This window comes from Pelecanus crispus, chromosome 4 (assembly GCF_030463565.1).
Source record: "Pelecanus crispus isolate bPelCri1 chromosome 4, bPelCri1.pri, whole genome shotgun sequence".
NCBI lineage: Eukaryota > Metazoa > Chordata > Aves > Pelecaniformes > Pelecanidae > Pelecanus > Pelecanus crispus.
Genome location: NC_134646.1, coordinates 51732619 through 51758976, shown reverse-complemented (window position 1 = coordinate 51758976; position 26358 = coordinate 51732619). Strand labels below are relative to the sequence as shown.

The 26358-nt window shown below is 37.5% G+C and overlaps 1 protein-coding gene across 2 annotated transcripts in view; it reads left to right on the top strand.

Moving 5' to 3' along the window:
- The first annotated feature begins 2243 nt into the window (after positions 1-2243).
- FAT1 (FAT atypical cadherin 1) overlaps positions 2244-26358 on the top strand; it is a 103704-nt gene continuing 79589 nt past the window's right edge. For both annotated transcript variants that reach the window (XM_075709390.1, XM_075709389.1), the window contains exon 1: positions 2244-5511. In XM_075709390.1, coding sequence (XP_075565505.1) covers positions 2244-5511 — 3268 coding nt within the window. The remainder of the gene's footprint in view (positions 5512-26358) is intronic.

Below are 26358 nucleotides of genomic sequence, written 5' to 3'. Positions count from 1 at the left end.
AGACAGTCTGATGGCATCTTAAATTGCTTGGAGTTTTGGAAGTATTGATATCAGTTATTTATTGCAGGGTTTTGGTTGGTTTTTTATTTTTTGTTTGGGGTTTTTTTTTTTTTTTTTTTTTTAATGCAAAATGTTCATTTACTTGGCAGTATGTTAGGGGGATGAAGCTCTGGAGACCCAAGTGTCTGTTTATTCCCAGGACAAATCATAGCCGGGGAAGAAGAGTAGATAGGGGAGGAATAATATTGTCAACCCATTGAAATGGTGGCTGTTCCAACCTCACACTCATTTGCCCTGCAACCTTTCCTTCATCTAGCTTTAAGACCTTGTAAGTAGTAGTTTCAGCTACTGACTTACTTTTAAAAGCTCATTAACTTTTTATTGTTTGCTCATTGGCTTTGTATTGTTTGCTATGGTTATAGTTTTAATCATGTAACTTAATTGCTAGATTTGGAAGACAGATGCACTTCTTTGTTTTTTCTTCCAAGATGGTACTAGCTAAGTTTTCATCACTCCTCTCTAATATTTCCTATAGTTTGTGTGGATTGAGTCTTAAATTCTTCTCTTCTCAAAATCATTGACTTACTAATGGCTGTGACTGAATTAGCTTCTTTTGAGGTTTTTGAGTGAACTGTTGACACAAGTAGATTAATTTACTCTAGTGCTTTCTAGTGGGCAGAGGCAGTCCATGGAATTTCAGCCCATGTGATCTTTCATATGTCTACCTGAGCAGGTAGGAATGCAGGGAGAGAGAAATAACTGTAAGAGAAAATGTGAGTGGAGCAAGGAGACAACATAATGTGATACTTCTTGAGCTGAGACGAATGGAACTAGTGTGAGGATAGGCACTGAGGAGAGGCTGACAGCCAAAGATAGAGTGGGGACAAACTAGGGCTAAAATGTGGGAGAGAAGGTCAGGAAGAATGAAAGAAGAGTACAGTTGGGAATTAGTATGGTTAGGAATTAGTATGACTTGTATAATAGACTGACAAGGGAAGAAGACGCTAAAGGAGAGGTAAGTGAAAAATATTTACGATAAATAGGGAAAGGTGAAAGAAAAGAATGTGTACTACTTAATCGAAGTAATCAAGTCAAGGCTAGATTGCTTTCTGCTTGCTGGAAATAAATTTTTCCTCCAAGATTTTGTTGAATGCTTGGGCTTGTTGAGGAAGCATTCTGAAGCTTTGATTTATTATCCTGTGAGACTTTAGGGAGTAAAGACTGTTGCTATAAACCCAGATGAAGAGGGTGGTCCCAATGGTCTTGTTTCTGAGATTTCTGCCTTTCTTCCTACTGCAGTCTTGCCTGGATTTAGCCATTGGAAATGATACACCAACTTCTTCAAAAGCAAAAAGCAGTGAGGGTGTGTCTCCATGTCTGTCTTGCTGGTCCAGGCTCTTTTCCTATAATTTCTGGAGTGTGTTTGAAAAACAAGTTTTAGTAGTTCCTCCAGTTATTTTGATAGGTTCTTGTTCTCATAGGTCTTGATACAAATTTGTTTCAGATCTGTTCTGAGAAGGGAATAAAGGAATATGTTTCATTCTTTATTAGTTTTACAATGTAGTGGTGCTTGATAAAAATGTTTTTTATGATATGCACTGCTATCCACTACTCTTATAAGGGTACTCAGAGCTGGAGAGAATACAATACGTACAGAACTATTCTCTGTTTATGATTTTTATAATTCTTGGAACAGGTGCTTATAGGATGCTTTGAAGAATTTGCGGTAATTTCAAGCCAACTCTTGCGGTTTACTTCCACATCATCGGACATCAGCCAGTTTACAATCTAAGGGAATGAGGGACAAGAATTTTCTATCAGAAGACAATGTCACATATGAAGTAGAGGACTGGAGTGAATGTTCACTGCTGCAGATTAGTTCAAATCCAGTTTGCTCGCTTATAGCAGACAGCACTGGCATATTTCTTCTAACATGTTGCTTCATAGAGTTGTTCATTTGAAGTTAACTCTGTGTTCCCATTGTGTCATGGTAGTAATGCCTAGACTTTTGGTCTTGCGGATTCTTGGCATTTTTTAGGAGTTTTAGTTTATCTGCTTTTCTATTACTGTAAAGCATGCTGAAACTTTCTGGAAAAAAGGTTATAACCTAGATGTGTAACTTCTAGTGTTCTTTCAAGTGTGAATTCTAAACTAAATATCAAGGTTATTTGAATAAGATTTGAACAGTTGTTAAGTCTTGACACATCTCTCTCTTGTTTCAGGGTTTCTTTGTAATTGCTGCCATGGGAAGATACTTGACTATGATGTTGCTGCTGATGCTGCTGGTGCAGCATTTTGGAAACTGTGAAGGAAATCCAAGGCCACATCATGCTCCACCAATGCAATTTACACAAGTACAATATAATGCCACTGTGTATGAGAATTCTGCTGCCAAGACTTATGTTGGGCACCCAGTGAAAATGGGCATTTACATTACAAATCCATTATGGGACCTAAGGTACAAGATTATTTCTGGTGACAATGAGAACTTATTCAAAGCTGAAGAATATGTTCTTGGAAACTTTTGCTTTTTGAGAATACGAACCAAGGGAGGAAACACAGCTATCCTTAACAGAGAGGTAAAAGACCATTATATGCTGACTGTTAAAGCAGTTGAAAAAAATACAAATGCTGAAACGCGCACGAAGGTCAGGATACAAGTACTGGATACAAATGACTTGCGGCCTTTGTTTTCTCCAACATCTTACAGTGTTTCTTTGCCTGAAAACACAGCAATAAGAACCAGCATCGCAAGAGTCAGTGCAACAGATGCAGATATAGGAACAAATGGAGAGTTCTACTATAGCTTTAAAGAAAGAACAGATGTGTTTGCTATACATCCAACTAGTGGAGTGGTAGTTCTGACTGGTAGACTTGACTACTCGGATACTAAGCGTTATGAGATGGAAATTCTTGCAGTGGATCGTGGGCTGAAGCTGTATGGTAGCAGTGGCATAAGCAGTATGGCAAAACTAACTGTTCATGTAGAGCAAGCAAACGAATATGCCCCTGTTATTACAGCTGTTACATTGACTCCATCAGAATTGGACAAAGATCCAACTTATGCAATTGTAACTGTAGAGGACAATGATCAGGGTTCAAATGGGGAAATAGCATCATTAAATATTGTTGCAGGTGATCCACTTCAACAGTTCAAAACCGTGAGGTCTGTTCCAGGAGGTAAAGAATACAGAATAAAAGCCATTGGTCACATTGATTGGCAGAACCACCCTTTTGGATACAACCTTACCCTTCAAGCTAAAGATAAAGGAAATCCCCCACAGTTTTCTTCTGTAAAAGTTGTTCATGTGACATCACCACAATTTAAGTCTGGTCCTGTCAGATTTGAAAAAGAGATATATAGAGCTGAAATAAGTGAATTTGCCCCTCCAAACACACCTGTGATAATGGTGAAAGCTCTGCCTAGTTACCCACATTTAAAATATGCATTTAAAAATACACCCAGCAAAGTGAAATTCAATTTAAACACTCACACTGGTCTTATTACCACTTTGGAACCCATAAAAGCACAACATGCATCCCATTTTGAACTTGAAGTTGTGACAAGTGACAGAAGAGCTTCTGCAAAAGTATTAATTAAGGTACTAGGCATGAACAGCAATCCTCCTGAATTTACGCAGACATCCTATAAAGCCTCCTTCGATGAGAATGTGCCAATAGGTACGAGTGTCATGAGAGTAAGTGCAAAAGACCCTGATGAAGGGGAGAATGGGTATGTGACCTATAGCATTGCAAACCTAAATCCTTTGCCATTTGTGATTAACCATTTCAGTGGGATTATTAGTACCTCAGAAGACTTAGATTATGAATTGATGCCAAGGGTTTACAATTTAAGGATTCGAGCGTCTGATTGGGGTATACCATATCGTCGAGAAGTTGAAGTTCCTGTTACTATTATTTTAAATAACCTCAATGACAATGTACCTCTGTTTGAGAAAATAAATTGTGAGGGAACAATCCCCAGGGATCTTGGTGTTGGAGAACAAATAACAACTGTATCTGCTATTGATGCTGATGAGCTCCAGTTGGTGAGATACCAAATTGAATCTGGAAATGAACTGGATTTATTTAGCCTAAATCCAAATTCTGGAGTGCTTTCACTCAAACAGTCACTAATAGATGGCCTAGGTGCTAAAATGTCTTTTCACAGTTTGAAAATTACAGCTACAGATGGAGAAAACTTTGCAAAACCATTGTATATCAACATAACTGTAGCTACTAGTCGCAAACCAGTCAACTTGCAATGTGAAGAAACTGGTGTTGCCAAAATGCTCGCAGAGAAACTCTTGCAAGCAAATAAATTGCACAGTCGTGGAGAAGTTGAGGATGTTTTCTTTGACACTCACTCTGTGAATCTGCATGCACCTCAATTTAGAAGTACTCTCCCCAGTAGCATTGAGATAAGAGAAGACCAACCTGTGGGCTCCAACGTAATACTTATGAATGCTACTGATCTTGATACTGGCTTCAATGGAAAACTAGTGTATGTTATCTCTGGAGGTAATGAAGATAGTAGTTTCATTGTTGATATGGAAGGAGGAATGCTGAAAATTTTATCTCCCCTTGACCGAGAAGTAAATGATAAATATACTTTAAATATTACTGTCTATGATCTTGGAATACCACAGAAGTCTGCCTGGCACCTTTTAGATATAAAAATTTTGGATGTTAATGATAACCCACCAGAGTTCCTGCAAGGCAGCTATTTTGTTGAAGTGAGTGAAAACAAGGAGCCAAACAGTGAAATAATTCAAATTGAAGCTACTGATAAAGATTTGGGGGCTAATGGAGAAGTGAAATATTCTCTTCTTACAGATACAGATAAGTTTACTATTAATGCTGTGACAGGAATTGTGAAAGTTGTTGGGGTGCTGGATCGTGAAGAACAGCACGTCTATTTCTTGAAAATAGAGGCTAGGGACCAACCTACTGAAGAACCTCAATTATTTTCAACAGTTATTTTGAAAGTGTCTGTAGAAGATGTTAATGACAATCCTCCTAAATTTATTCCTTCAAATTATCATGTGAAAATTCGAGAAGATCTTCCCGAGGGAACTATTATTATGTGGCTAGAAGCCTATGATCCTGATTTAGGCCAGTCAAGTCAAGTACGATACAGTCTTTTGGACAGTGGAGATGGCACCTTCGATGTTGACAAACTAAGTGGAGCAATACGTATTGTACAAAGACTGGATTATGAAAAGAAACAACTTTATAACTTGACTGTGCGGGCCAAGGACAAAGGAAAACCCATTTCATTGTCCTCTACGTGTTATGTTGAGGTTGAGATAGTCGATGTGAATGAAAACTTGCACCCTCCACGGTTCTCTATATTTGCAGATAAAGGCTTTATAAAAGAAGATGCCCCTGTTGGCTCCTCAGTAATGACAATATCTGCTTATGATGAAGATGCAGGACGAGATGGAGAGATTAGGTATTCCATCAGAGACGGATCTGGTATAGGAGTTTTTCGAATAGATGAGGAAAAAGGTAAGGTGGCTTTCTGTTATTTTTATATTCTAAATGAAATCATATGCTAACAAAGAGATAAGAGAAGCTGCAGTGTCACAGTTGACATAGATGTTCTTGTTAGGACAAAAAGATGATGTCACCAATAATGTATATGGCCCTATCTACCACTTCAGTGAAATTACATGTATACATTTGATAAGTAGTTTTCCTCTGTTGTCCTCATTTCTATCCAGCCCACCTAAAGCCATTCTTAGATCTTAAAATCTCTGCCACCTGGCAAAAATAAGAATACTGTGGATATAAAATGAAGGTCTGCCTCATGTGAACACTGTTGTGTTGTGGACAGTGGGACTGTGACGCTAAGGCAGTAAACTGCTCTCTGCAGGGATTTTCATGCTTTTTAGTCTTAAGTGACATCTCTGTTGCTTCATTTACTGGAGGTATGCATGGGTGTGATATTGCCATACATGCTGGTTTTGGTAGTTATCTTTTAGAGTTGTGATAGGTGCCCATCTATAAGTTAGTAATTAGTGCCTTCTTCATAGAAAGGCTTCTGTCAAAGAAAGCATAGATGCAGCCTATAAAAAAAACTTGTATAAATGAAGCAGACTGAACTGTTGACTGACTTCATTAATATTGCATAACTTGACAAGCAACTGTGGGAATTATTTTAGTGTCATGTATCCAGGAGAAACATAATTATGATTTCAATAAAATTCTAGTGCTAACTTCCAACATTTTGGTTGGATATCCATGTAGCTACCCATTCATTTACATCTCTGATCAAGATAGAGCATTGATGTTGTGCTACTATCTAAGCGCCTTAAAATAAATTGAGGAGGAGTCTTCTGCAGAATTCGGCTACGAGTTTTATGTAGGCAAATTATGACATACGTGATTGATGTCTTACAGAAAAAAAAAATTCTAACTGAGAATAAAAAATGGCAATCATATCTGATTCATCCAGTAGCCATTCTGTGTGTTCTGTACGCTTCCCACAATTGTGAATGTGGGTAATACAGACTCACAGAGTCGTTTTACTCTTCAAGGTTTAGGTGAACAAACTCTTACTGGCAGTGTTTTTTCTTCTATAGAAAGTAAGTTATTAAATTATGTAGTTTTTGGCTGAAGAACCAACTCCAGAGCTTGAAATGTAGCATTGCTTCTCTTAGCTTTGCTTTTAACAAAGCACGTAGTTCATGGAACAGATTTTCTGAAAATGAAGAATCGAATACTTTCCAAGACTTAGTAGTTTCATTTTACGTTTTTGGTATGTGTGCAGACTATTCATTTGTGTATCATTATGCATTTCTTTTGATATAAGTACATTCAAGTTTACTGTGCATTATAGTTTCTTGGAATAAACATCTAGTTGTCCTACAGAATGAGTCCGAGTTTGCCAATTTATTGTCCAAGTGACAGATAACAGTAATGAGAATGAAAGAGTGAAGAAATATTTTTATTTTGACACCAGTATGTACATGTGTACCTATTTATGTGTATGTGGACAGGTACGTGTATTTTTGTGACGCTACTACTGTGGCAAAATTAGTTGTCTGCATATGTTGCCGCTTTATTCTTTTGGCACAAGGCTAGTTTGCTTTACTGAAGAATTGATGTGAGTGTAAGTAAGTTCCTTTTAATCTGCCAGGTTTACAAAGTTGGCAGAACTTGGGGCAAAACCAGCTTCTATTTAATAATCTTGTCCAGGACAGTGGCTCTGTATTTTCAAGGCTGGAGAGAGGCATTGTCTATATTCATGTCTGGTATCTAGTGTTTGCAGTTCTTCGGGAATGAAAGTAGTGGGATTTGGGGGGAGCGTAAAGAGGGGTTACTTCTTTTTAGTCTTGGTGAACAAATGCCCTTTAAGACACTGGTGTGGGGAAGAATGTGTGTATTTGTGTTTGGTGGGTGTATTTGTCCTTCAAATGTTGGTATCAAGGAACCAAGGAGCCATGGACTATCTACAAGCTGACAATGTAGTTTAAATTTTGTCTTGACTTTTTTTTTTTTTTTTTTTTTTTTGCTAAGAAGCCATCGGAATTGTTAGAGAAGGCACTCTTTATACTGTACTGTCTGAATATTTGTCATGTTTTTCAAAATGGACTGGCCTTGAAACAGGGAGCAGACTGATAATTAGCCAAGAAAGCACATTAAAGAATTTGTGAAAGAGGAGATCTGGCAAGCAACTAGGTTACTTTTTCAGCTTGCTGAAGGGCTCTTGAATTTACCCTTGAGCTACATGTCTCTTCCTGCTTCGTTTGAAAGCATCATACTATGCTTTGAGTTCAAAGATGGATAAACTGGATTTAGGAAGTTATTTGGAGTCAACACTTAACTATTCGGTGGCTAAGAGGAATGCTTTTGTTTGTGCCTTGTTTCTTAGGAATCAAGGACAACAATCACATTTGCAGAAAGACTAGATGATTGATGATGATACAAGGATCAAATAGGTAGTTCCGTGCATGGAATTTTTGCTGGCTTTTAGGTTATCTTTTCCATGTTAATGAGTTTTTTAATTTTACATTTCAAAAGTTAGGAAGTTGAATTAGTGTTTGATATTTGTACCTGTAATTCTGGAATTTTCACAAGAGAATTTAATATAACTTTGCCACTAACTTTTGAGTACTTTTTTCTAAGACTTACCTTTATTTTAGGTCAGCTGGTTTTCATAGGTTCTGTTTTCTGCAGTCCTGTTCAAACCCTTAGAGGTAAATCTCTTAACAGGGATCCCTAATGCACCTCTACGCCCACACTCTGGAGTTGCTTTAATTACTTTGTTGCCTAATTGCTCTGAAAACATAGAAAAAAGTACATTAGGGGAGAATTTGGTATTCAGTCATTTTTTAGCTTTTATGTGACTGTTCTCTAGCCTGAAAAGGCAATGATAAGGAAAGGAGGAGAGCAAGATGATAGATGTCTAAAAAATTGCAATAGTTTCTGTACCACCTTCCTCCTATCACTTGATTTTTTTTTTTTTTTTTTTTTTTTTTTTTTTTGCAATGCAAGAAATAGAGCACACACATTAACAGGTAACCAACCTAAAAGGAAGTATTTTTCCCATGACATGTAATAAAGTCATGAAATTCCCAGGAAGTTATAGAGACTGAAAGTATGACTCATGAAAATAAATGGTACTAATGAGATTATTTTGAAGTTTGGCCTCATGCTATCTCCACCTTGTAAATTGTTAACTGGAAGCCAAATGGGTAAGGGAAGGGATCAGAGATCATCACTCAGTATATAATGATTCAGAAGTAGAACAGTGCATCGTGACTGTTATTGTACAGAGATAAAATTAAAATTATGTAACAAATGGAGACTCTGGGTGTATTATAACAGTATGAGGGGAAAAATGTTAAAACAAGATTTCTGTGCAGTGAATTTATACAACAAAGCAATTTGTTTATCTGTTAGGTATGTGTGTTCAGAAGTTGGAATTTAAGATAGCTTTTTATGTGTGAGCTAGACTGAAGTCTGCAAATTGAGATGATCAGGTGGCCATATAAATTGCCTACTAAAGCAGCTGTAAAGTATTTTCCCCAAGAATTTGATAAGGAGTTGAGCAGATTGGGATGTTTTAATAATAGAATGCATTGTGTTGATACAGATCCCAGTGTGCCACAAAAAAACACGTGCACCATCTAAATCCCATTAGCACTGAGCAATAAAAGTGAGATAAATCATGTCAATACCATGCTGCTACTGCCATTTAGAAAAGCTCTAAGGAATGATAGAAGCAATTGCTGGAGGAGAACCTGAAGCAGAAGCTATGTGGAACCAAGGCAATACTAAAACCTCTTTCTTCCTTGTCCTAGTTCCCATCCCAGCAGTCAAGCAGGAAAAAGGAGAATCTCTTCCTGTTTACTTGTTGGTCCTTAAATATAAGAATAGAGCATTTCTATTAAGTATTTATGCTCGTCAAACGCAAAATGAAAAGTGGAAGCTCTAGTATGTAAAAACGGTATTAGAAAGAACTCCCAGTACTTCTTCCAGCTGTATAGATGAACAAGGCCATTTAGTGTCACCCACTGGGCTGGATGTGACACTGTCACGGGACCATCGCCACGTGGTGAGCAAGTTTCCACACTGATTTTCAGTTGCAAAAATGAGAACCGTTACTAGTTTTGCTCAGTATCTGGCCTTCTCCAAAGATTTTTTTGCCAAGCAAACTGCTCCTGTTCTTGAGGTACCAGGGCTTCTAGCTTATTACTGAGAGCTGTTTTTTATCTTGTTTCAAGGTTGTCTTCTTTTGGTTTTGGTTTTCTTTTTAGTGCTCAAAATTTAGATAGCTGAGGGAGCCAGCAGACTTTGGGAGTGGAGATGCCCTGGGTCATTTAGTCTAAGAAAGGTCTCATTGCAGTGTTGTTAGAAGATGGGAGCCCATCCTGGAAGCTGATGTTCAGAAATGAAGGAATTTTCAAGAGTCATGAATTCCCTGGTGTCTGGTTGTGTCTAACCAGTTGTGTACTAGAGCGGTTGGATTTGCAACCCTCATACACCCGGATGCAAGGTGTTACATGTAGGCCCTACTGCAGTAGGGTTTCCCCTGATGACAGTTTGAGCTATTTTATTAAACCATGGTGAATTTTACAAACACGTTGTTATTGGAAACTTCCCAGCTAGTTCAACTTGCAAGGCTACCAGCAGGTGTTTTGCAAACTTCTGCAATTGAGGATATTTCCCAGTACATGACCTAGTTCCAGAATAGTGTTGAGGGTGATGTGGCAGTCTGAACTTCATGCATGATAACCTTATTACTTGTGTTTAATCCAGTAATATAGTTATTTGTTACCATGAATCTTGCTGTTCTTTCAGTAACCTGAGTTGAAGTTATTACGCCATGGGTGTAACGGAGTAACAGTAATTCTGTTGTAACAGTAACAACAAAGTTTAAGGTGATTAAACTAATTTGCTGACTTAAAAAGATGTATGACTCTGTTTTATTAGAACAGAGGTCTGTTTAGCCTGATATGCTGTCTCCAGTAGCGTTAAGGAAGGATAAGAGCAGGGCAGACATGTGATACTTCCTACTAATACTTTCCCAGTTTCTGGTTATTTTCTGTTTGGGGAGTTTTTGAATGAGATGTGGTTTGTAACCATTGGTGGATTTATCTTTCTTGTGTAATCTTCCCTTGGAACCATGTAATTTTCAAGTGTAACCTTGCTACCATGATAAGGAAGGATGATTTGTTTTGGTAAAGAATGTTAAAGAAGCAAGTAAAAAAAAATGTTAACAGGGGCATGTGGAAGGAAATTAATTTTACTGTACTATCTCTTTGTGCATAAAATACCATCAATAAAGCTTAATGGCTATAAGACACTATTTTTAATATTACCAGAACCATTTCCAGCTGGGAAGACAGTAATTCATTAAGGAGAATGAATAGGATTTTAACTACGTAAAGCAAAGTACTGAATTATACTCTTAAGAGGTACAGAGCATTGCTAACACATAATAAGCATGTTAACATTTCTTTGTAGTGTTCTTGTAATTGCATTAATTAAAATGCAGGATATGACTTACATAAGGGGTAGGTTCAGGTCTGTTTCTTCAGTGATCTTTGGCCTTTGAGCTTTTCAAATCATTCCACCACTCACTGTTGTTGAGTTCTAATATGAAGACAGGCATTAGCAAAGATTAAGTACTATGGTCATCAATGGAGCAGAACACTTAAGTACCCATTGGATAGCTATTAAACCAGCAGCGTTGCCTGGAACAGAAACCCACTGGCCTGCATCTATCCTAAAAACTCTCGTACCTTTAGGTGGGATGGCTGCATCCAGATTGTCTGTAGGGAATGCTATCTGCTGCATTTCGACTCCTAACTGTGCCCCAGTGCTCTTTAGAAGAGTGGTAGCTGTCACAGGCCAAAAGCAGTTCAGCAATGGAGAGAATCAGGTTCCAATGCCTGGGAACTTTGTCTGTCTGTTTGTTGTACTGATACAGCCATAAACCACTTGAATGTGGGGGAGGCATTTTTAATCTAAACTGAGACTAGCATGATTTAGTTTTAAGTTAATTGTAGTTAAGCAGCCTTAGAAATGTGGGACTTTCTTCACGCTCTTTCAGTGAATGCTTCATGTTGAAGTTGCACCTTCCATATACTTTAGTTTGTTACCTCTTTTGTGTAAGTCATGAATATAAGCACCAGGATATACAAGAACTTAGTCTCCCTCACTTTAAATTAAAAAAAAAAAAAACCAAAAACCCACCAAAACAAAAAAACCACCACCACCCCCCCACCAGAAACCAAAAAGTTCCTAAGAATTTCCATTTTTCTACTATACATATTCCAAACATGCTGCTGTCAAAGCCATATGGTGACTGTATGCTGTGTTTATTCCAAGTCCTTGCAGATCTGTCAGATCGGTTATAGGTCACTGAAAACTGTTAACAGAAAAAATGTTGAGCAAATCTTTTTGTAAGAAAGCTGTTAAACATTAAATTAAAAATTGTAATCGATTAGGTGGTGTTGATAGTCAGGAAAGAATATTCCTGGTGGGTTTGCTATGATTGGCTATGAGGAGGAGATGCTCTAAGATTTAGTCAAAGTCTATTTACAGAAGTTGTAACAACAACATTTCCTGCTTAGCTTCTGTCTGCACATACAGTCTCATTGGCACATAGGTTTTGACATTAAAATTCCTTATGTGAGTATTTTGACCAGTTAAAAATGAGGAGTAAATGAGAAGAAAACCTTCTCCTAAGAGGGTCTTCTCATGGTGTTTTCTGCTTGCAAAGCGCAGTAGTTCTTCCCACTATTTTTGAAGAGAGCGCTAGATTAGGAGATGCTCTATTTCTGTAGGATACTAAGTAGTTGCAGTTTTTTGCGCAAGAAATTTTTACTGTAGCTAGTTCAGGTAAAGACACGAGTGAAGCTCAGAGCACAGACTAATCTCCCAGGTATCTAATTAGCTTTTCAGACAAGTTTTTTTTCACCCTACACTAAGTTCTGTACTGCTACATTACATTGTACTGAAGTTAATGATTTGCGCATATAGCTATAGCAGCTAACTTTCTTCAGTGGCTGAGGTAGAAATCTGCTAGAGTAAGACTTTCTAAGGTTATTCTGATGTGGTTTGTTAAAAAAAAAAAAAAAAAGACCAAAAAAATACCGCCCCCCCCCCAAAATGAAAACAAAACATACCCCAACAAAAAAAAACCCAAGAACAAAACAAAAAAACCCTCCAAGTTAAAGTTAAGTTCTTAAGCCTGTGAATGTTAATTTGGAAGGTTAATCTTTTAAATGAGGCACTGCATCAGCACTTCAGTTATCAGTTGAGAGCGCTAAAACCTGTTCTAATAGGTTCTAATGTGTATGCTGGAGATTTGAATGAAATTCTAGTCAGCAGAGAGGAGTTTTTTTTTCTTAATCAAAGGACTTGATTCTATGACTTATGCAGATTATTCTTGGATTCTGGAATTGGCTGCTCAGTTGCCACACTGACATCTGGAACAGAATTCCAGGTCAAAACCTGGAATTCAAGCACAAACTGTTGAACTCATTATTTCTTTGCAAAATAATACAAGGGCACACATCTTCTCTTTCTTTGAATATTGTATAACTAAAGGTCTTGAAGGAATTCAGGTAACACTTTCTGAGTTTGAGAGGCATATTTTTTTGTGCATATCAGGATAAAAGTGTGTGTTGGGGTTTTTTTTGAGAAATGTTGGGAACATATCTGTTCAAGTAATATTAGTTTATCTCTGCTAAATAATAATAATAAAAAAACCAGCTGTTCTTATTCTGGAAACAGGAAGTAGTTTAGGTGAGAGATGCAGAAACAGTCATTCTCTTAGCTTTCTCCATGAGGAGAGTTGAGTAAAAATAATACAGTATTTTTAAAAAAGAAAAAAAAGGGGGGGGGGGGTAAGTGAAGATTAATTTGGTAGCTAACTGCTCTGGAAAGTTATTTTAATGCTGATATATGTTCAGTGTTTTTTCTAGTGGCATATTGATTTTGTGCTGTGCCTGGGCGTTCCCTGCCTTTGGTATTGAATTGAGAAAGATGAGCAGCATGAGAACAATTTGAATTGATGTGACTGGGAGACAAGATCTACCCATTTCAACTCTCCCACTGGCAGTCTTGTGAATCCTTTGCGGAAGAGTCCTTATCAAACTTCTCCAGAGCCCACCAGAAGAAAGGTTTTCTTGTGACAGTACATAATGAAGCCACTTACAGTACTATGCCCACCCAAACACAATAGCCTGTTTTTTAAAGCATTTATCCCATGTTTTGATGACTTCCCTACAAGAATTTTCAGTGATAGTCAAGCATGCAATACATGGAGCAGAGCTGAAATCCTAGCTTAGTCTGCAACATGGGAGAGAAATTGTATCTGTGTGGGACACTTAAATTGAGGATGCATATTTATGGCTGTTGATTACAGATATTTTAAAAACTTGTTGTGTAGACTGTTTTTAAAATGGGGTATTATCTTATTTTCTGCTTTCTAGTTAATGATACCCAGTGGGTTTGAGTGTGTTCAGTGTGAAGGTGAAAATACGAGTGAAGTTGACACAGAGGAAGATTGTTTCATTCTGGTTTTACGGCATTTTTCTTCAGTGGCGTTAAGCCAAACTCAGGCCATTGTGCAAGCAAAAATTAGTTATCTTAGAAAAAAAAAAGTTAAGTGTGCCTAAATTGAGTAATAATTTGAGTTTATAAAACATTTGCTTAAAATTTCATGCAACTAAAATATATTTTCCACCAATTTGTTATGGTTTTAAAAATGAGGCATTTGGCACATAGATTCTCTTTTATGAGATGGTACAAATAGCTGTAACAGCAGCTTACTAAGAATAACTGTTGCCTCTTTAGATCCCCTCTAGTATTACGAGAGATTTAAAAACTTTTTTTGAAGGAAGTACAGACCCAGTTCAGCACATTTGTGTCTATTTAAAAAAATAAAGGTAAGAGCCAGAGACCTGGTATCAGTTGGACTGAGGACAAGTCCTAGATTTGCTGCTATCCAAAAAAACAATCCAGAAGGCTTTTTCCTCGGAGATAACTAACTTTTGGGCGTGCATTATTTTGCTTTATTGCTGGTACCGATAGCCTGATAGCCTGGCTACCTGACACCTGAATGTGTGCATGTAAGTACTCAAGTTCAGAAGAGGTTACCTGGTTAACCTGTCAGGGACCATCTGGTCTTGACTACAGCTTGCAGCTTTGCACTACAGTACTCAGGGTGTGATTACATTCAGGCTAAGGTCTGGAACTGGTGGTGCCACTGGATTAACCTGTGGGATGATGCTGTTGCATTCACATTTCTTTTCAGGTGCGTCAAACGTGCCAGAGCTAAGCCTGGCATTTAGCTAATGTTGAGTTTCAATTTGGTAGAGGTTAAGGAGGCCTGGGTTTGGACCAAGGTCCTGAGCAGCCTGGAGCTAGCTGACTACCTTCCTTTCTTAGGTTAGAAGGAAACTATACAATTTGCATTTGCGATAGTGGTAACTCACAAAGTGCTATTAGGTTGTTAATGTAGCTTTTAGAATGCGTCTTTGGAAGAAGCTGAATTAGTTTTAGACAAACATAATTCATCTTGTGTTTTGCTGTTGGCAGGGGGATCTTCCAAAAGTAGTGTGAGAGTTTCTTAGGTATCCTGCTGAGTAAAACATCACCTTAGCTGCCAAATAGAGATCCCATACAAAAGCTGGGGCTCCCCTCCCCTCCTGCACGGATGCTGAAAGTAAGGGATTGTTTTGTTGTGAAAGGTGTTGATTAGGTTACAGCTTGGTCTGATGAAAACAGAGCTGCCTGGGGGCTGTGTCCCTGTAGGAGATGAACTGAGTCTGAGCCACATGTGGTCCCAAAGATTACCTTATAAACAGCAATCAATTCAGGCAGCAGAGCACATATTAAGGGCCTATTAACTTGCTTAGGCCTCTCTTTGACTTGAAAAGTACTTGTGAGCCGAGGAATAATAAAAGGGAAGGGTTGCCAAAAGCTATGGAAGGTGCATCTTGCCATATCATTGTTGGTACATCTGTTGAGTTGGGGATTTGTTTCCTACTAAGCATCTGCTTAGCTTTTGAAGTACATATTAAGGTCAAAGGAGGGGAGCTTGAAATGATTGCATAATGTTTATTCTTTTCTTTGAAGATTTTAAACTTTAATCATACAGCATTTGGACATATTTAACAAAGGACAAATCTACATGAGTATTTGGCAAACTTCCAGAACTTATCACATGCAGTAGCTGCAGCTTTAGAACTTGGATTTAAAAATACTTTGGGCCTTGCTGAAACTATGGTTTGCAGGTCCATTTTGTAATCTATGTATCATTCTTATTGCATCCGTGACTTGATTGCACTGGTCATCTTAACGTGACCAAAAATGAATTTTCAATTCATCAGTCTCCGTGTGGCTCAACAAAAGAAAATATCTAGCATTCCAGTGCCATCAAAGAGGGATTTTTGTGAAAACAGAAGCATGCAAAGAATATAGCAACAGGACTGCAACAGATAATTTCCTTATTCAGAAATGAGGTTTCCCCAAACTCCTTGTGTTCTATCCACGCTTCTAATAGCTGCTTCTATTTAATTTTAAATTATTTGTGAACAAAGATAAATCAATACATTCATGGTTCTTATAAAGAGTTGTGTAATTTTGATAGACATTAGGGTTAAAGAGCAGACTGCTCAGCTAGTGGATATAAATTTTCTTCACCTGCCAGTAGTGGCGATCATTAATAGTTCTCTTGGCTCAGAGTTCTGTGTCTGTGCAGACTTGTCAGTGTGGCATCGCTGATACCAGAACTGAATATCTGCCTATATGATAGGGAAGGTTACACACAGAAAATTAAGTAGTTGCCTTGTTTTATTGCCCAGTCTACTTAGAATAATCCTCGCTGATGTGGATTGCTTCCGAAATCTGCATGTTTCTTAAATCAGTCATTTTGGGTGCTTGTACAAAAGGCCATTTTTATTTTGCTGATGCAAAAAGCCTGAAACTGCCTCTATACACTAAAAAATGAAAATTCCTGAGTTTTGGTTTTGAAGTTGCTGATCATAGTGTGCTTATTCATATTTTGTACAGGACTTAAGGATTAAAAGATTATTATATTAAACAATCAAAATTAAGAAGTATAGTTACAGAATAGTCTTCTGATTTTAGTGTTACTGGTAAATGTGCATGAGCATTACAGAGCTCCTCCAGTCATGTGGGTAAAGAAATGAAGATTTTGGTAACGTAATGTGCTAAAAATGAATACAGAATGAATGAATAATGTGCTAAAAATGAATACAGACTTCTCATGTGTTGCCTGTAGTCCCAGTTTTATTTATGCACAGAGGGAGTTTGGTAGTTCAGCTTGAAAGACTTGCAGTACAAAGAAGCTTATGATGGAATGTATGAACAGAATTATGTATGTGATCTTTAATGCTAGTACCTTGTCCCCTCCATTTCTCCAGAGCTGTGAGGGTGACATGCATAGCTCTTTCATGGGGAATGCATCTCCATTCTACAGATTGTTGTGGGTTTTGGTTTTCTTTTTAATTCCCCCACCCCCCCACCTTTGCCTGTAGATTTACCATGACAGGGTATATCCTGTCTCTATGAAAATTAGAGATTGCTGTCTAATGATAAGGGTTTAATCTGCAACAAATCAGACATGTGGAAACTTCTGTCTGTGGAATTTTCTGTTTGATCTGAGAGGAATGCCCTTGCTGTGCCCTTCCTGTAATGAAAGCAAGGTAGAGTGAATCAAAGTGATTCTAGATAAGATTGGAATTTGTGCATTGGTTATGCCTCTATTATATTTGGTGTTGCAATTCTGGTCGTATATATTATTTTACTGTCCAAGACATTAACGGCATAGTTCATCTTTTTAAAAGATACCTCTTTCTTTCTGTTTAAAAGTGCTGGGTTTTTATTGATTAAATTCCCAAGTTAATTACTTAGGTTTGAACATGGAAAGTCTTGCTCACAAAAACAGATATCGTCAGTGAAATATTGAATGTGCTATGATAATACAACATTTTTTTTGTTACTGCAAATAATTTTACACTGTTCCCTAAGTCTTTAAAGATTTTTTTGGTGTACCATTGTGAGCAATGGCTAACAGTTTCTCTCCCTGTCTTTATTATACCAACAGTTAATGATTAACAAATGTCCAGCTGCCTGTGCAAGGAATGTTAATTACTTTGGGGAGGGAGGAAAAGATGACTATGCCTTTGCATAAGAAGTCTGCTAGAAGAGTTCATTTTGAAGGTAGTTTGAATATAGCAGTATCGATCTTAGCAGATTAATCAGAAATGGAAAAATTACCTATGTCTCTCTCTTTGATGTCTAGTTATACGTATGTGCTTCCATACCTGTGCTACTAGCTAGTACAGTAATATTTTGGGTTGCGTGGGTTTGTCCAGACCATTTTAAAGTAAAAATCATGTAAGAAGAGATGGCAGCTTCTTAAGAAGTGGATTACTTTGTGTATGGATATAGAGAAAACATGGCTCCAAAAAAAAAAGTGATAAAGTAAGAATCTAAGCAGTTCATAGTCCCCACTATTTCACACCATTCCTAACCAGCTTTCTGAATGGGGACTTGTGTGTTAAGTAAGTGCAGAAGCCCAGAGATCAAGAACTGTGCTTGCAAATATTAAAAAAACCCTCTTAGAACTTGCACTTTTCAATTAGCTTTTTGCTTGTTTAAAAATGTTGATGCTGAATGGTGAAATTTTGTAGTGGAATTTTGGACTGACTTGAATCCTTCCAGATACAGATAAGGTAGGGTAGGGGAGTGTAAGAAGGTTCAAAAACTGTTAACGAAAGATGAGTTGTCAAGTTGTTATTGACTCAAGTGACACTCCAGTTTTGATGTGCATTGTTTAATAAGAAGTTAAGGGAGTGATGATTACAGTCCAGATTATGTGGATTAAATGTGGAGTGAATGTTGATCCAGCATGTGATGATAGGAGGAAATGGAGTAAGAAATACGTGCCATGCTATGTCTGTAATTCCAGGCATGATCAAAAAATCCTTTGGAAATTGAGTTGTTCTGTCTAGTCAAACACAAGAATGGCCAGCATTTGAGAACATATTGTTGAGAACAGTCATGCACAGATATGGAGATTTGAGAAGGTCACCTGGTGCAACTCTAGTCACTGCAGATTATGTGAATTTCTTAAATGAGGAAAAAGTCTTCAGCTGTTCAGGAGCAAAATGCATTTTGTGCCTAAGTGGTCTACTAGTTACCTACAATATTGTAGTGTTCTTTCATTTACACTGAGTGTACTAGTGTAGACAGAGTTGGTCTGCTTTTATCGTGGCTCTATGACAACTAAATTTCTTGTTTGGTGGAGAGTTATTCACATCACTCATTCTCTTTGGTAATGTTACTAAAGGTGCAGTTATCTTCAGCAAAAAATGTTTCTGTGGGGAATAATTAAGAGGTTTCCAGTGGAAATTCTAACAGAGAAACTCTGTGGTATGTTTATCCAAATGCTTGCAGGTTCTGCTACTAAGCAATAAACACAGAGGGAATTAAATTTATAGGTGGTTTGTTTGTTTGTTTGTTTTTTAAACTGTTAACTTGCATTAATTTCTGCTACCTGTAGTCTTTTTTTCTTCCGGAAAATGGTGATTAAAACTGTGCAGGCAGTTATCCATTATTTATGTGAAAAAGACTGAACCCATATCCCAACAAGTATCCAGGGCACTTGCAAATAAATATGCTTGACATCTAATAAGTCATTTCTAGTTTTCTAGTTGCAAGTCTCCTTTTTAGATGTTAAGTGTTGATTCTTCAGTGTGCATGTAAGAATGTGCTTACAAATGGAGGATTTCTCATCTGTGTGAGACGATAATCTTAATCAAAGAGAATGAACATATTTTTTTAACCCCAAAGTCCTTTGCCTTCATGACTCTCCTGTCCTGAAGTTTTTACTCAAAAACAAACAAGTTCCGAAACATTTCTTTGTATGGCCTTTTGTTTGTTTTGATTCATATGCAAAGGCAAATAAAAAAAAAAAATTAATATAACAACTGCTGATCAGTGTGGAATCCCCTCTGGATACATGAGTAGAAATAAAGTCGAAATAAATAAATGGATACTTTGTAGGTTAATAAATCTTTGTCAGAACAAGGATGAAATGTCTTTTGATGCCACTGGATCCCAGATGCTTTAATCTCATGACTTTGTTCTCATAGCACTCACGTGCCCACAAGTACACCGGCTCTTCTTTGTACACATAAATCTGCTTGGGAGCAGCGTTTCTGTTGACAGTAATTAAGTGCCGTTGTCTATATAGCTACCTGGTGCAGTAACATGAACAGCAGTAATACCCTGATTTCCAGTATTCCTCAACATGCTATACTTGCCTTTTGATAGGTATCAGTATCTTTTCCTGCTTAGAGCTGGTCTGGGAACTGTCATTGTTAACCAGCAGTTTCTGCAACTGAAAATAATCTGGAGACTGAAAGTGTGAAGCAAAATTGCAGCAGTCCAAAACACCAAACAGTGTAAATAACACGCACGTGCTAAATGACAATGTTTTGCATGTAGGTTAGTCATGAGCCAGTGTTGCTGTGGAGCACAGCTGCAACTGGTTCTTACTAAAGAGTAGGACTGCTCTGTTGAACTTGCTGGGCCTTCAGAGTTACTTCTGCGGAAGTAAGATGAGGTAGGCTGTAATTGTTCAGATTGTAACCAAAAAGGGAATCTGAGAGAAATGCTGTGTATGCAGGAAAAAGATTCTTGGAATACATGGAACAATTTTCCTTATTTAAGATGGTTGTTAAACTCTGAGACTTAGAGACAAAAAGTGAGTATACTTGTTGCAGGACTGTCCAGGTATTTTAATAGTTTGCAGAGGTCTAAACAGCTAGATCCTTCTGGATTAACAAACCAATTTCTGTACAATTAAATGTGTTGCTCTTGTGCATAATTGGCTTCCCATGCGTCTCATTATTTTCCTTGTAGCCTCTTCTTCTGCCTAAGGGGGACCTAGGTTAATCTGTCAACTCCAGTTAGTTTTGAAATTCCTGGGGCCATTTGCAGAGGAATTTCCCCTTCAGAGGCTCCCCATTTCCCACTTAAATTATTAGAGTGGTAATATAACCACTCACATTGTCAACAGTTCCTTAGTACTACGAAGACTGACAGTGAAGTTAGAGGGATTTTGCAAGGTGAAGCCAGAGTTCTAAAGAGCATATGCGTGTTCATTTGTGTGTGTATATAAGAAATTCTTATAAACTTTAACAACATAAAAATTCTTCCTTTGCATTTCTTATGCACATGTAAGTATGCATGCATTCTAAAAATTTGATTAAATACATTTCCTTCTTTGTCTTTGACATTCATAAGTAAACAAACTAGACCTGTAGAACCCTTCACTTGTTCCTGAATTACCTACGTTTCAGTAGCAATTCTCTGTTGGTCGTGAAACTGTAGTAAGAGAGCAGGATTTAAAGGTAACTGAATAGTGTAACAGTATTATCCCAAAGTATTTTTGCTTAGACATAGTTATTTATTCTAATTTTATGGTACTGTATTTAATTTTATTATGATTTTATTATATTTATGATACTGTATTTAATTTTATGAGAATTTTATTATATTGTATTTTTGGGGACATCGAAGCCCATAGAAACATTGTGTCTTTACCTCAAGACAAAAATCTGTCCTGAATAAGGGGATGGATGACTGGAGCAATGATTTGCATTGGATCCTGCAAACCTTGCTCATGTAACACAGTAAGAGGAGCTGCTTTTGCGGGTACTGAGAGCCCACATGCTTGGCCCAGAATCTGCTGGCAGTTTGTTCCATTTTCACTAATATTTTTTAAACCTGCTGTAAGGCTGATGTAGTAGTACAGTCATGTTTTTTCAGTGTGGTTTCTCTCAAATCATGAATGACTGCTTTACTTGTTCTCTCTTCAAAGAAACATAGATCGTATGTGGTTGTATTACAATAATTTTTCCTACTGGCATAGGAGTTAACATTTCATTTCCCTAATGTGTACTCATCAGGGGGTTTTTATGTCTCTCCATATTGAGCTTTAGCAACATGGTACTGTTCCTCTGTATAGCAATTATATTGCCTGTCCGAAAGCCTGACATACAAGCAGCCTAGCTGACAGAAATAAGCTGGAGCTATTAAAATAACCGTAAATGAGGCTGACAATAGGAGCTGTCTGCCATTGTCCCAAAAGATTTTCTGAACTGGAAATAATCAGTTGAGTTCTAAGGCAGCCCCATCAGGGATCTTCTAATTGCGAAAATTCCCCCTTGCCACCCCCTGACTTCCCGAAAGCAAGTTCACAATCTTTGTGGACTTAGCAGATATACTACTTTTAGCCCGGACTACCTAATTCTGGATCATAATTTCTGGGCATGATCTTTTCTGTAGACAATTTTAAGAACATGTTTTCAGAACTTTTTTATAAGTAGCCTAAACACTGTGTTTTCCATTCATTTGCCTTGTTTTTGTACAAATGGGCAGAAAGCAATGTGGCAGGAACTGGAAGTCAAAATGCTGCTGGGTCTAATTCTTCACAATTCTTTCATTTGCCCTGTATTTTGTTCTACTTTATGCATTTAACTAAGACATGCAAAACCCATTTTCTCAATGTTTTAAAATATAGTCTGTGTTTGGTGCAGAGCTTTAGCGATGCATGTCTTTGCTTCCTGGTCTTCATACTATCTCTAGATGCTCGTTTAAGTGATAGCTGCTCTTAACTGTTGAACATTCTGTATTTCTTCAAATCTTGTATCTACCTTATTTATAAGCTGCATGTAGCAGAGGTCAATACTGACCCTTTCTCTCCCCTCGCTTGAACACAATTCAAATTATTGCGGTCTGTTCGTAGCTCAGAAGTGATGCATAAAGTGTTCTGTGTTTTAAGTTTTATGTCAAGGTCTGGATTTGACCACATGTGGGGCCTCTCTGGATGCCAAGTTTTTGCCCCAAAGAAGCGTTTTACTATGAATGCATTGGTAATTTCTGTACATTTACAAAAGTGAGTCTGCCAGGTTTGACTGGACACTGATAGTGTCTGGTTGTTTCACCAACTACTCTCTCTGTTGTTCCATTAGTATATGCAGAAATTGTTTAATTTCAAATACAGTAGGTTATTTAATGGAGTTTTTGAAAACTTGTACTCATACCAGATTCACTGAAGGTATTGGTACAAAACTGGATTTTGCTATATATTTCATTACATCTAGACAGTTCAGTGAAGTTAAATTTGAGATACAAGCCATCATTTTATTATGATTGAGGTTTTACTTTGTTCAGTTTGGTTTTGTTCAGTTAAAATCTCAAATCTGTTCTGATGATGATGGTTCCTATACTGTTAAGGGTTCTGTGTGCTCTAGAGGCCATGTATGCTCTGCAGTGATATTCTTCCTCTTCCACCTCCCAGAACTTGCAGTAACTAGTCCCTGGAAAGAGAGTGAGCAGTGGTGGACTTTACATGTTGGAAGGTCCTGCAGCTCCACAGTGAAATGGCATTTCCCAGTTACCGAACTTGTACAAATTCACTACAGTTTCATCAGCTTGCTCATACTGCTAGCGGTGTTACTCGAAACATTCTAAGCCCTGATTAGTTAGTAAATGTCCTTGAAACAGTAACAAGAGTTGCTTTCCATTTAACAATCCTGTCTAAGCATGATTTCTCAGCTGGCAAGACACAACTTGAAACATATACAGCTTTCTAATTCAAAGAGCTATAACTAAAATTTTATTCAATTTTCTGGTAATCTGCCTTTATAAATGCTGACAAAGGATTTGTAATTCCAATATGTTACTTTCATCTTATTTTCGGTGTTTTTTTTTCCTAGCGTCTCCTGAGAGAAATTTTTCTGAGTGTTTTTTGAAGCAGAAATTGTAAAGTTTAAGTTTTTTTATTGCCTTTCTTCAGTACTTATAAAGAAGAAATATTATATATATTAAAAAGTGGATTAAGACCACTGTATAGAAACTTACTGAGTATCTAAACAGATAAGTGTGTAAAATCTAAATATATGATGAGCTGTAACTATTAGAAGGAATGTTTATATTGATGATAGATGTTAGGTGATATTATCTGAGGACTTTTGGGGTTCATGTGAAAATCTTAACTCTGTAGCCTGCAAACATAGTTTGTTGCAGAATTTTTCCAGGGTCGTTGTTTTTTTGTAAAGCCACCAAATTATTTAAAATTATTTAAAAAATAAATCAGAATGTGTTAATTTAAGATTCAGCTTTACTCAGGCAAAATAGAAGAATCAACGTCTGGTCAAGAAGAAACAATGAAGCTATTTCAAACTAGTTTGAAATATTACTTACTCACATTCTTATTCCTCAGACATGTTTGCAAACAAGTAATCTGAATTCTTCAAGAGTTACGCAGAACGCAATATTGATGGTTTGTTGCTAGGTTACAGTCTTCCTAGCTGTGCCTAATTAATGCTCCTGGAGAAGAGGAGAGAGGAGAGCAGTGAACACCTCTTGTTCACGTGTGATTCAAAGGCAAGCAGTAGTTGCTAAAACTTTCTGCTCTCCTTCAGGGCTGCAACCAAGGATTATTTATATTCTGAAACAGTACAGTTTAGTCTGTGTGAATCTTCAGATGCAAGAAGTCTGATATGTGAGTAGCTTGCGTTGTCAGTGATAAGCTTTAAATTGCGATGGTGTTGAAGAGCAAGTCATATTTCTCTGGGTGGCTGTTGCACTGTGTTCCATAGAGGCAGAAGCACGTTATGCTTCCTGTTCAAAGTGTGTATGTCATACAAGTAAGGAAGGCTAGCACTCTTCTAGCTCAGTTTATTTATCAAAAATATTACTTCTCTTAAAAGAGAGATTGTATATACTTTTTTAAAGTTCACACCGCCTGCCGCAGGTCTTTAGTATTTCAAGAGTTAGAGTGCAGTGCCTCTCTTGGCATTCTGCCCTGTTTATAGAGTGGACGAGCTGACATTTCGCTTCTGCAAGAGCAATGTCATTCCATTCCTTCTTTAGAAGGAGATTGTTTCAAGGAGTTCACAGGATGGAGATTTTGGTCTTTTCAACTGAGATTTTAAGTGCTGAATGGTTCCTTGTCTCTGTGGCAGGACATACTTGAAACCTTCAAGGATAGTTAGTTTGCGTAGAATAAAGACCGGTGTGATACTGTGCTGCCTTTGTTTGTTTTGGTTTTGCCAAGTGGTTATTACTTGACTGATCAAATAATATTAAATTTTGTTGTCATTAGTGTTGGATGCTATTTTAGAAGAACTGTAGGCTTAAGGCTCAGTTGTCCCTTACACAGTGGTGCTTGGTAGAGGCCTGAGTTACAGTAGCACAGCAGCCTCAGGGAGAGAAAGAATTTTTTTCTTGGGAGTTCAATAGGTTACATGTTTCAAAACATTCACTTCATAGAACTCTTTATGGCATGTAGGGTTGTGGCTGTACTTGGCTGCTGCTTCAAAGCATTTCCCAATGTCAGACTACAGTGGTGGCCAGAAGTTACCAGAAAGAAGTTAAGTTAGCAGAAATACAGATAAATTGACTAGAAGATTTTTTTTTTTTTAATTGCTCTAAAAGTGGAAGGAATCTGAGCTATGACACTGGTCACAATTAGTAGCAGAATCACAGTTTATGCTGAGTTCTACAGATGGGTGTAATCCTTGTAAATAGCGCACTCCAGTCTGCTGTAGTCTGTTTTCTCTTGTGCAGGTGGGTGCCATAACTGTTAATATATTTGCTTTTTTTTTCAAGTCACCTTGCTCTCTCTTACTATGTCTGACAGGGAGCATAAAGTGCAAAAAAACACCTACAAAAACCCTGTGCATAATACACAGGGTTGCACTTGCCAACTGTCCTGATTTGGCTGTCCTTCTACAAGTTACTCAAGGGGAAAAAGAGGATGAAAGAGTATGAATGTGTTCCTCTTTGAGGCCTCTGGGGACTGCTGAGAAGCAGACAAGCACTGCGTCTTCTCCTATGCCAGATGCTCTTTCCTGTTTTGTTTTGGGTTTTTTTATCCTGTCAGCTCTGCTATAGCCTCTGTATTTATACAGCTCAGGAAAATGCTTATCATGTCATGGCAGGTAATAATCTAAGAAAGAGAGGTGTATTGCAGGAAAGGCAAAAATAGAACATGTAAGAGGAGACAAATAGGAACAAAAAGTCTGCCAAGGAAGTTGTCTGCATTCATCTGTGTTCTATCTCGATAGTGTTGAAGACCTGCACTGTCACTAACTTGCACCAAAAGGCAAAGTATGGGTTAGAACAGATGCTATTTTAAATAAGATGACCTTGGCAGAAATTAAAAGTTAATTAAAGTGGAAAGTACCAGCTTTGTAAAATGTTTTTGTTTTTCTGGCCTATTCTGGTTGTGCAAGTGTGGAGATTTTAGTAACAACCCGAAAACTGTCTGTTTTGAAATGCTTAACATTAGAAGCCGAGTATAATAGTATTATATTTAGTAAGATTTTACTTAAAAAACTAAAACAAAACAACCAAACCACTAATCAATGAGGCTGATAGGATTCTTTCTTGATTTTAACAACAACTAAGGAAAGTTCCACAAAATGTAAAGCAGAAATTTGACCAGAAAAACTGTAAACTTCTGGAAGTTGGGGTTTTTTGGACCCTTGTCTACATAAAAAGCTAATTTCATAGATATTAATAACTTTCTGGAAAATACATGCAGCCTATCTAGAGGTAGCAGAGATTCAAGTAGTAAACGCAGTATGTGGTGAGCATTTCCCCCAATTTTATTTTTAATTCAAAAGATTGTGCAGACCCTAGTGATAGTTTACACTGCAGTGACTTACTGTTTGTTTAGAATTCAAGACAAAGTTGCCGTCTGTGTTGGTGTGTTGGCAGACTAGTGCCATTGAGGGACAGCATGCCTCTGTGTTCATAACAGGCTTAATGCACTCACTTTGAAAA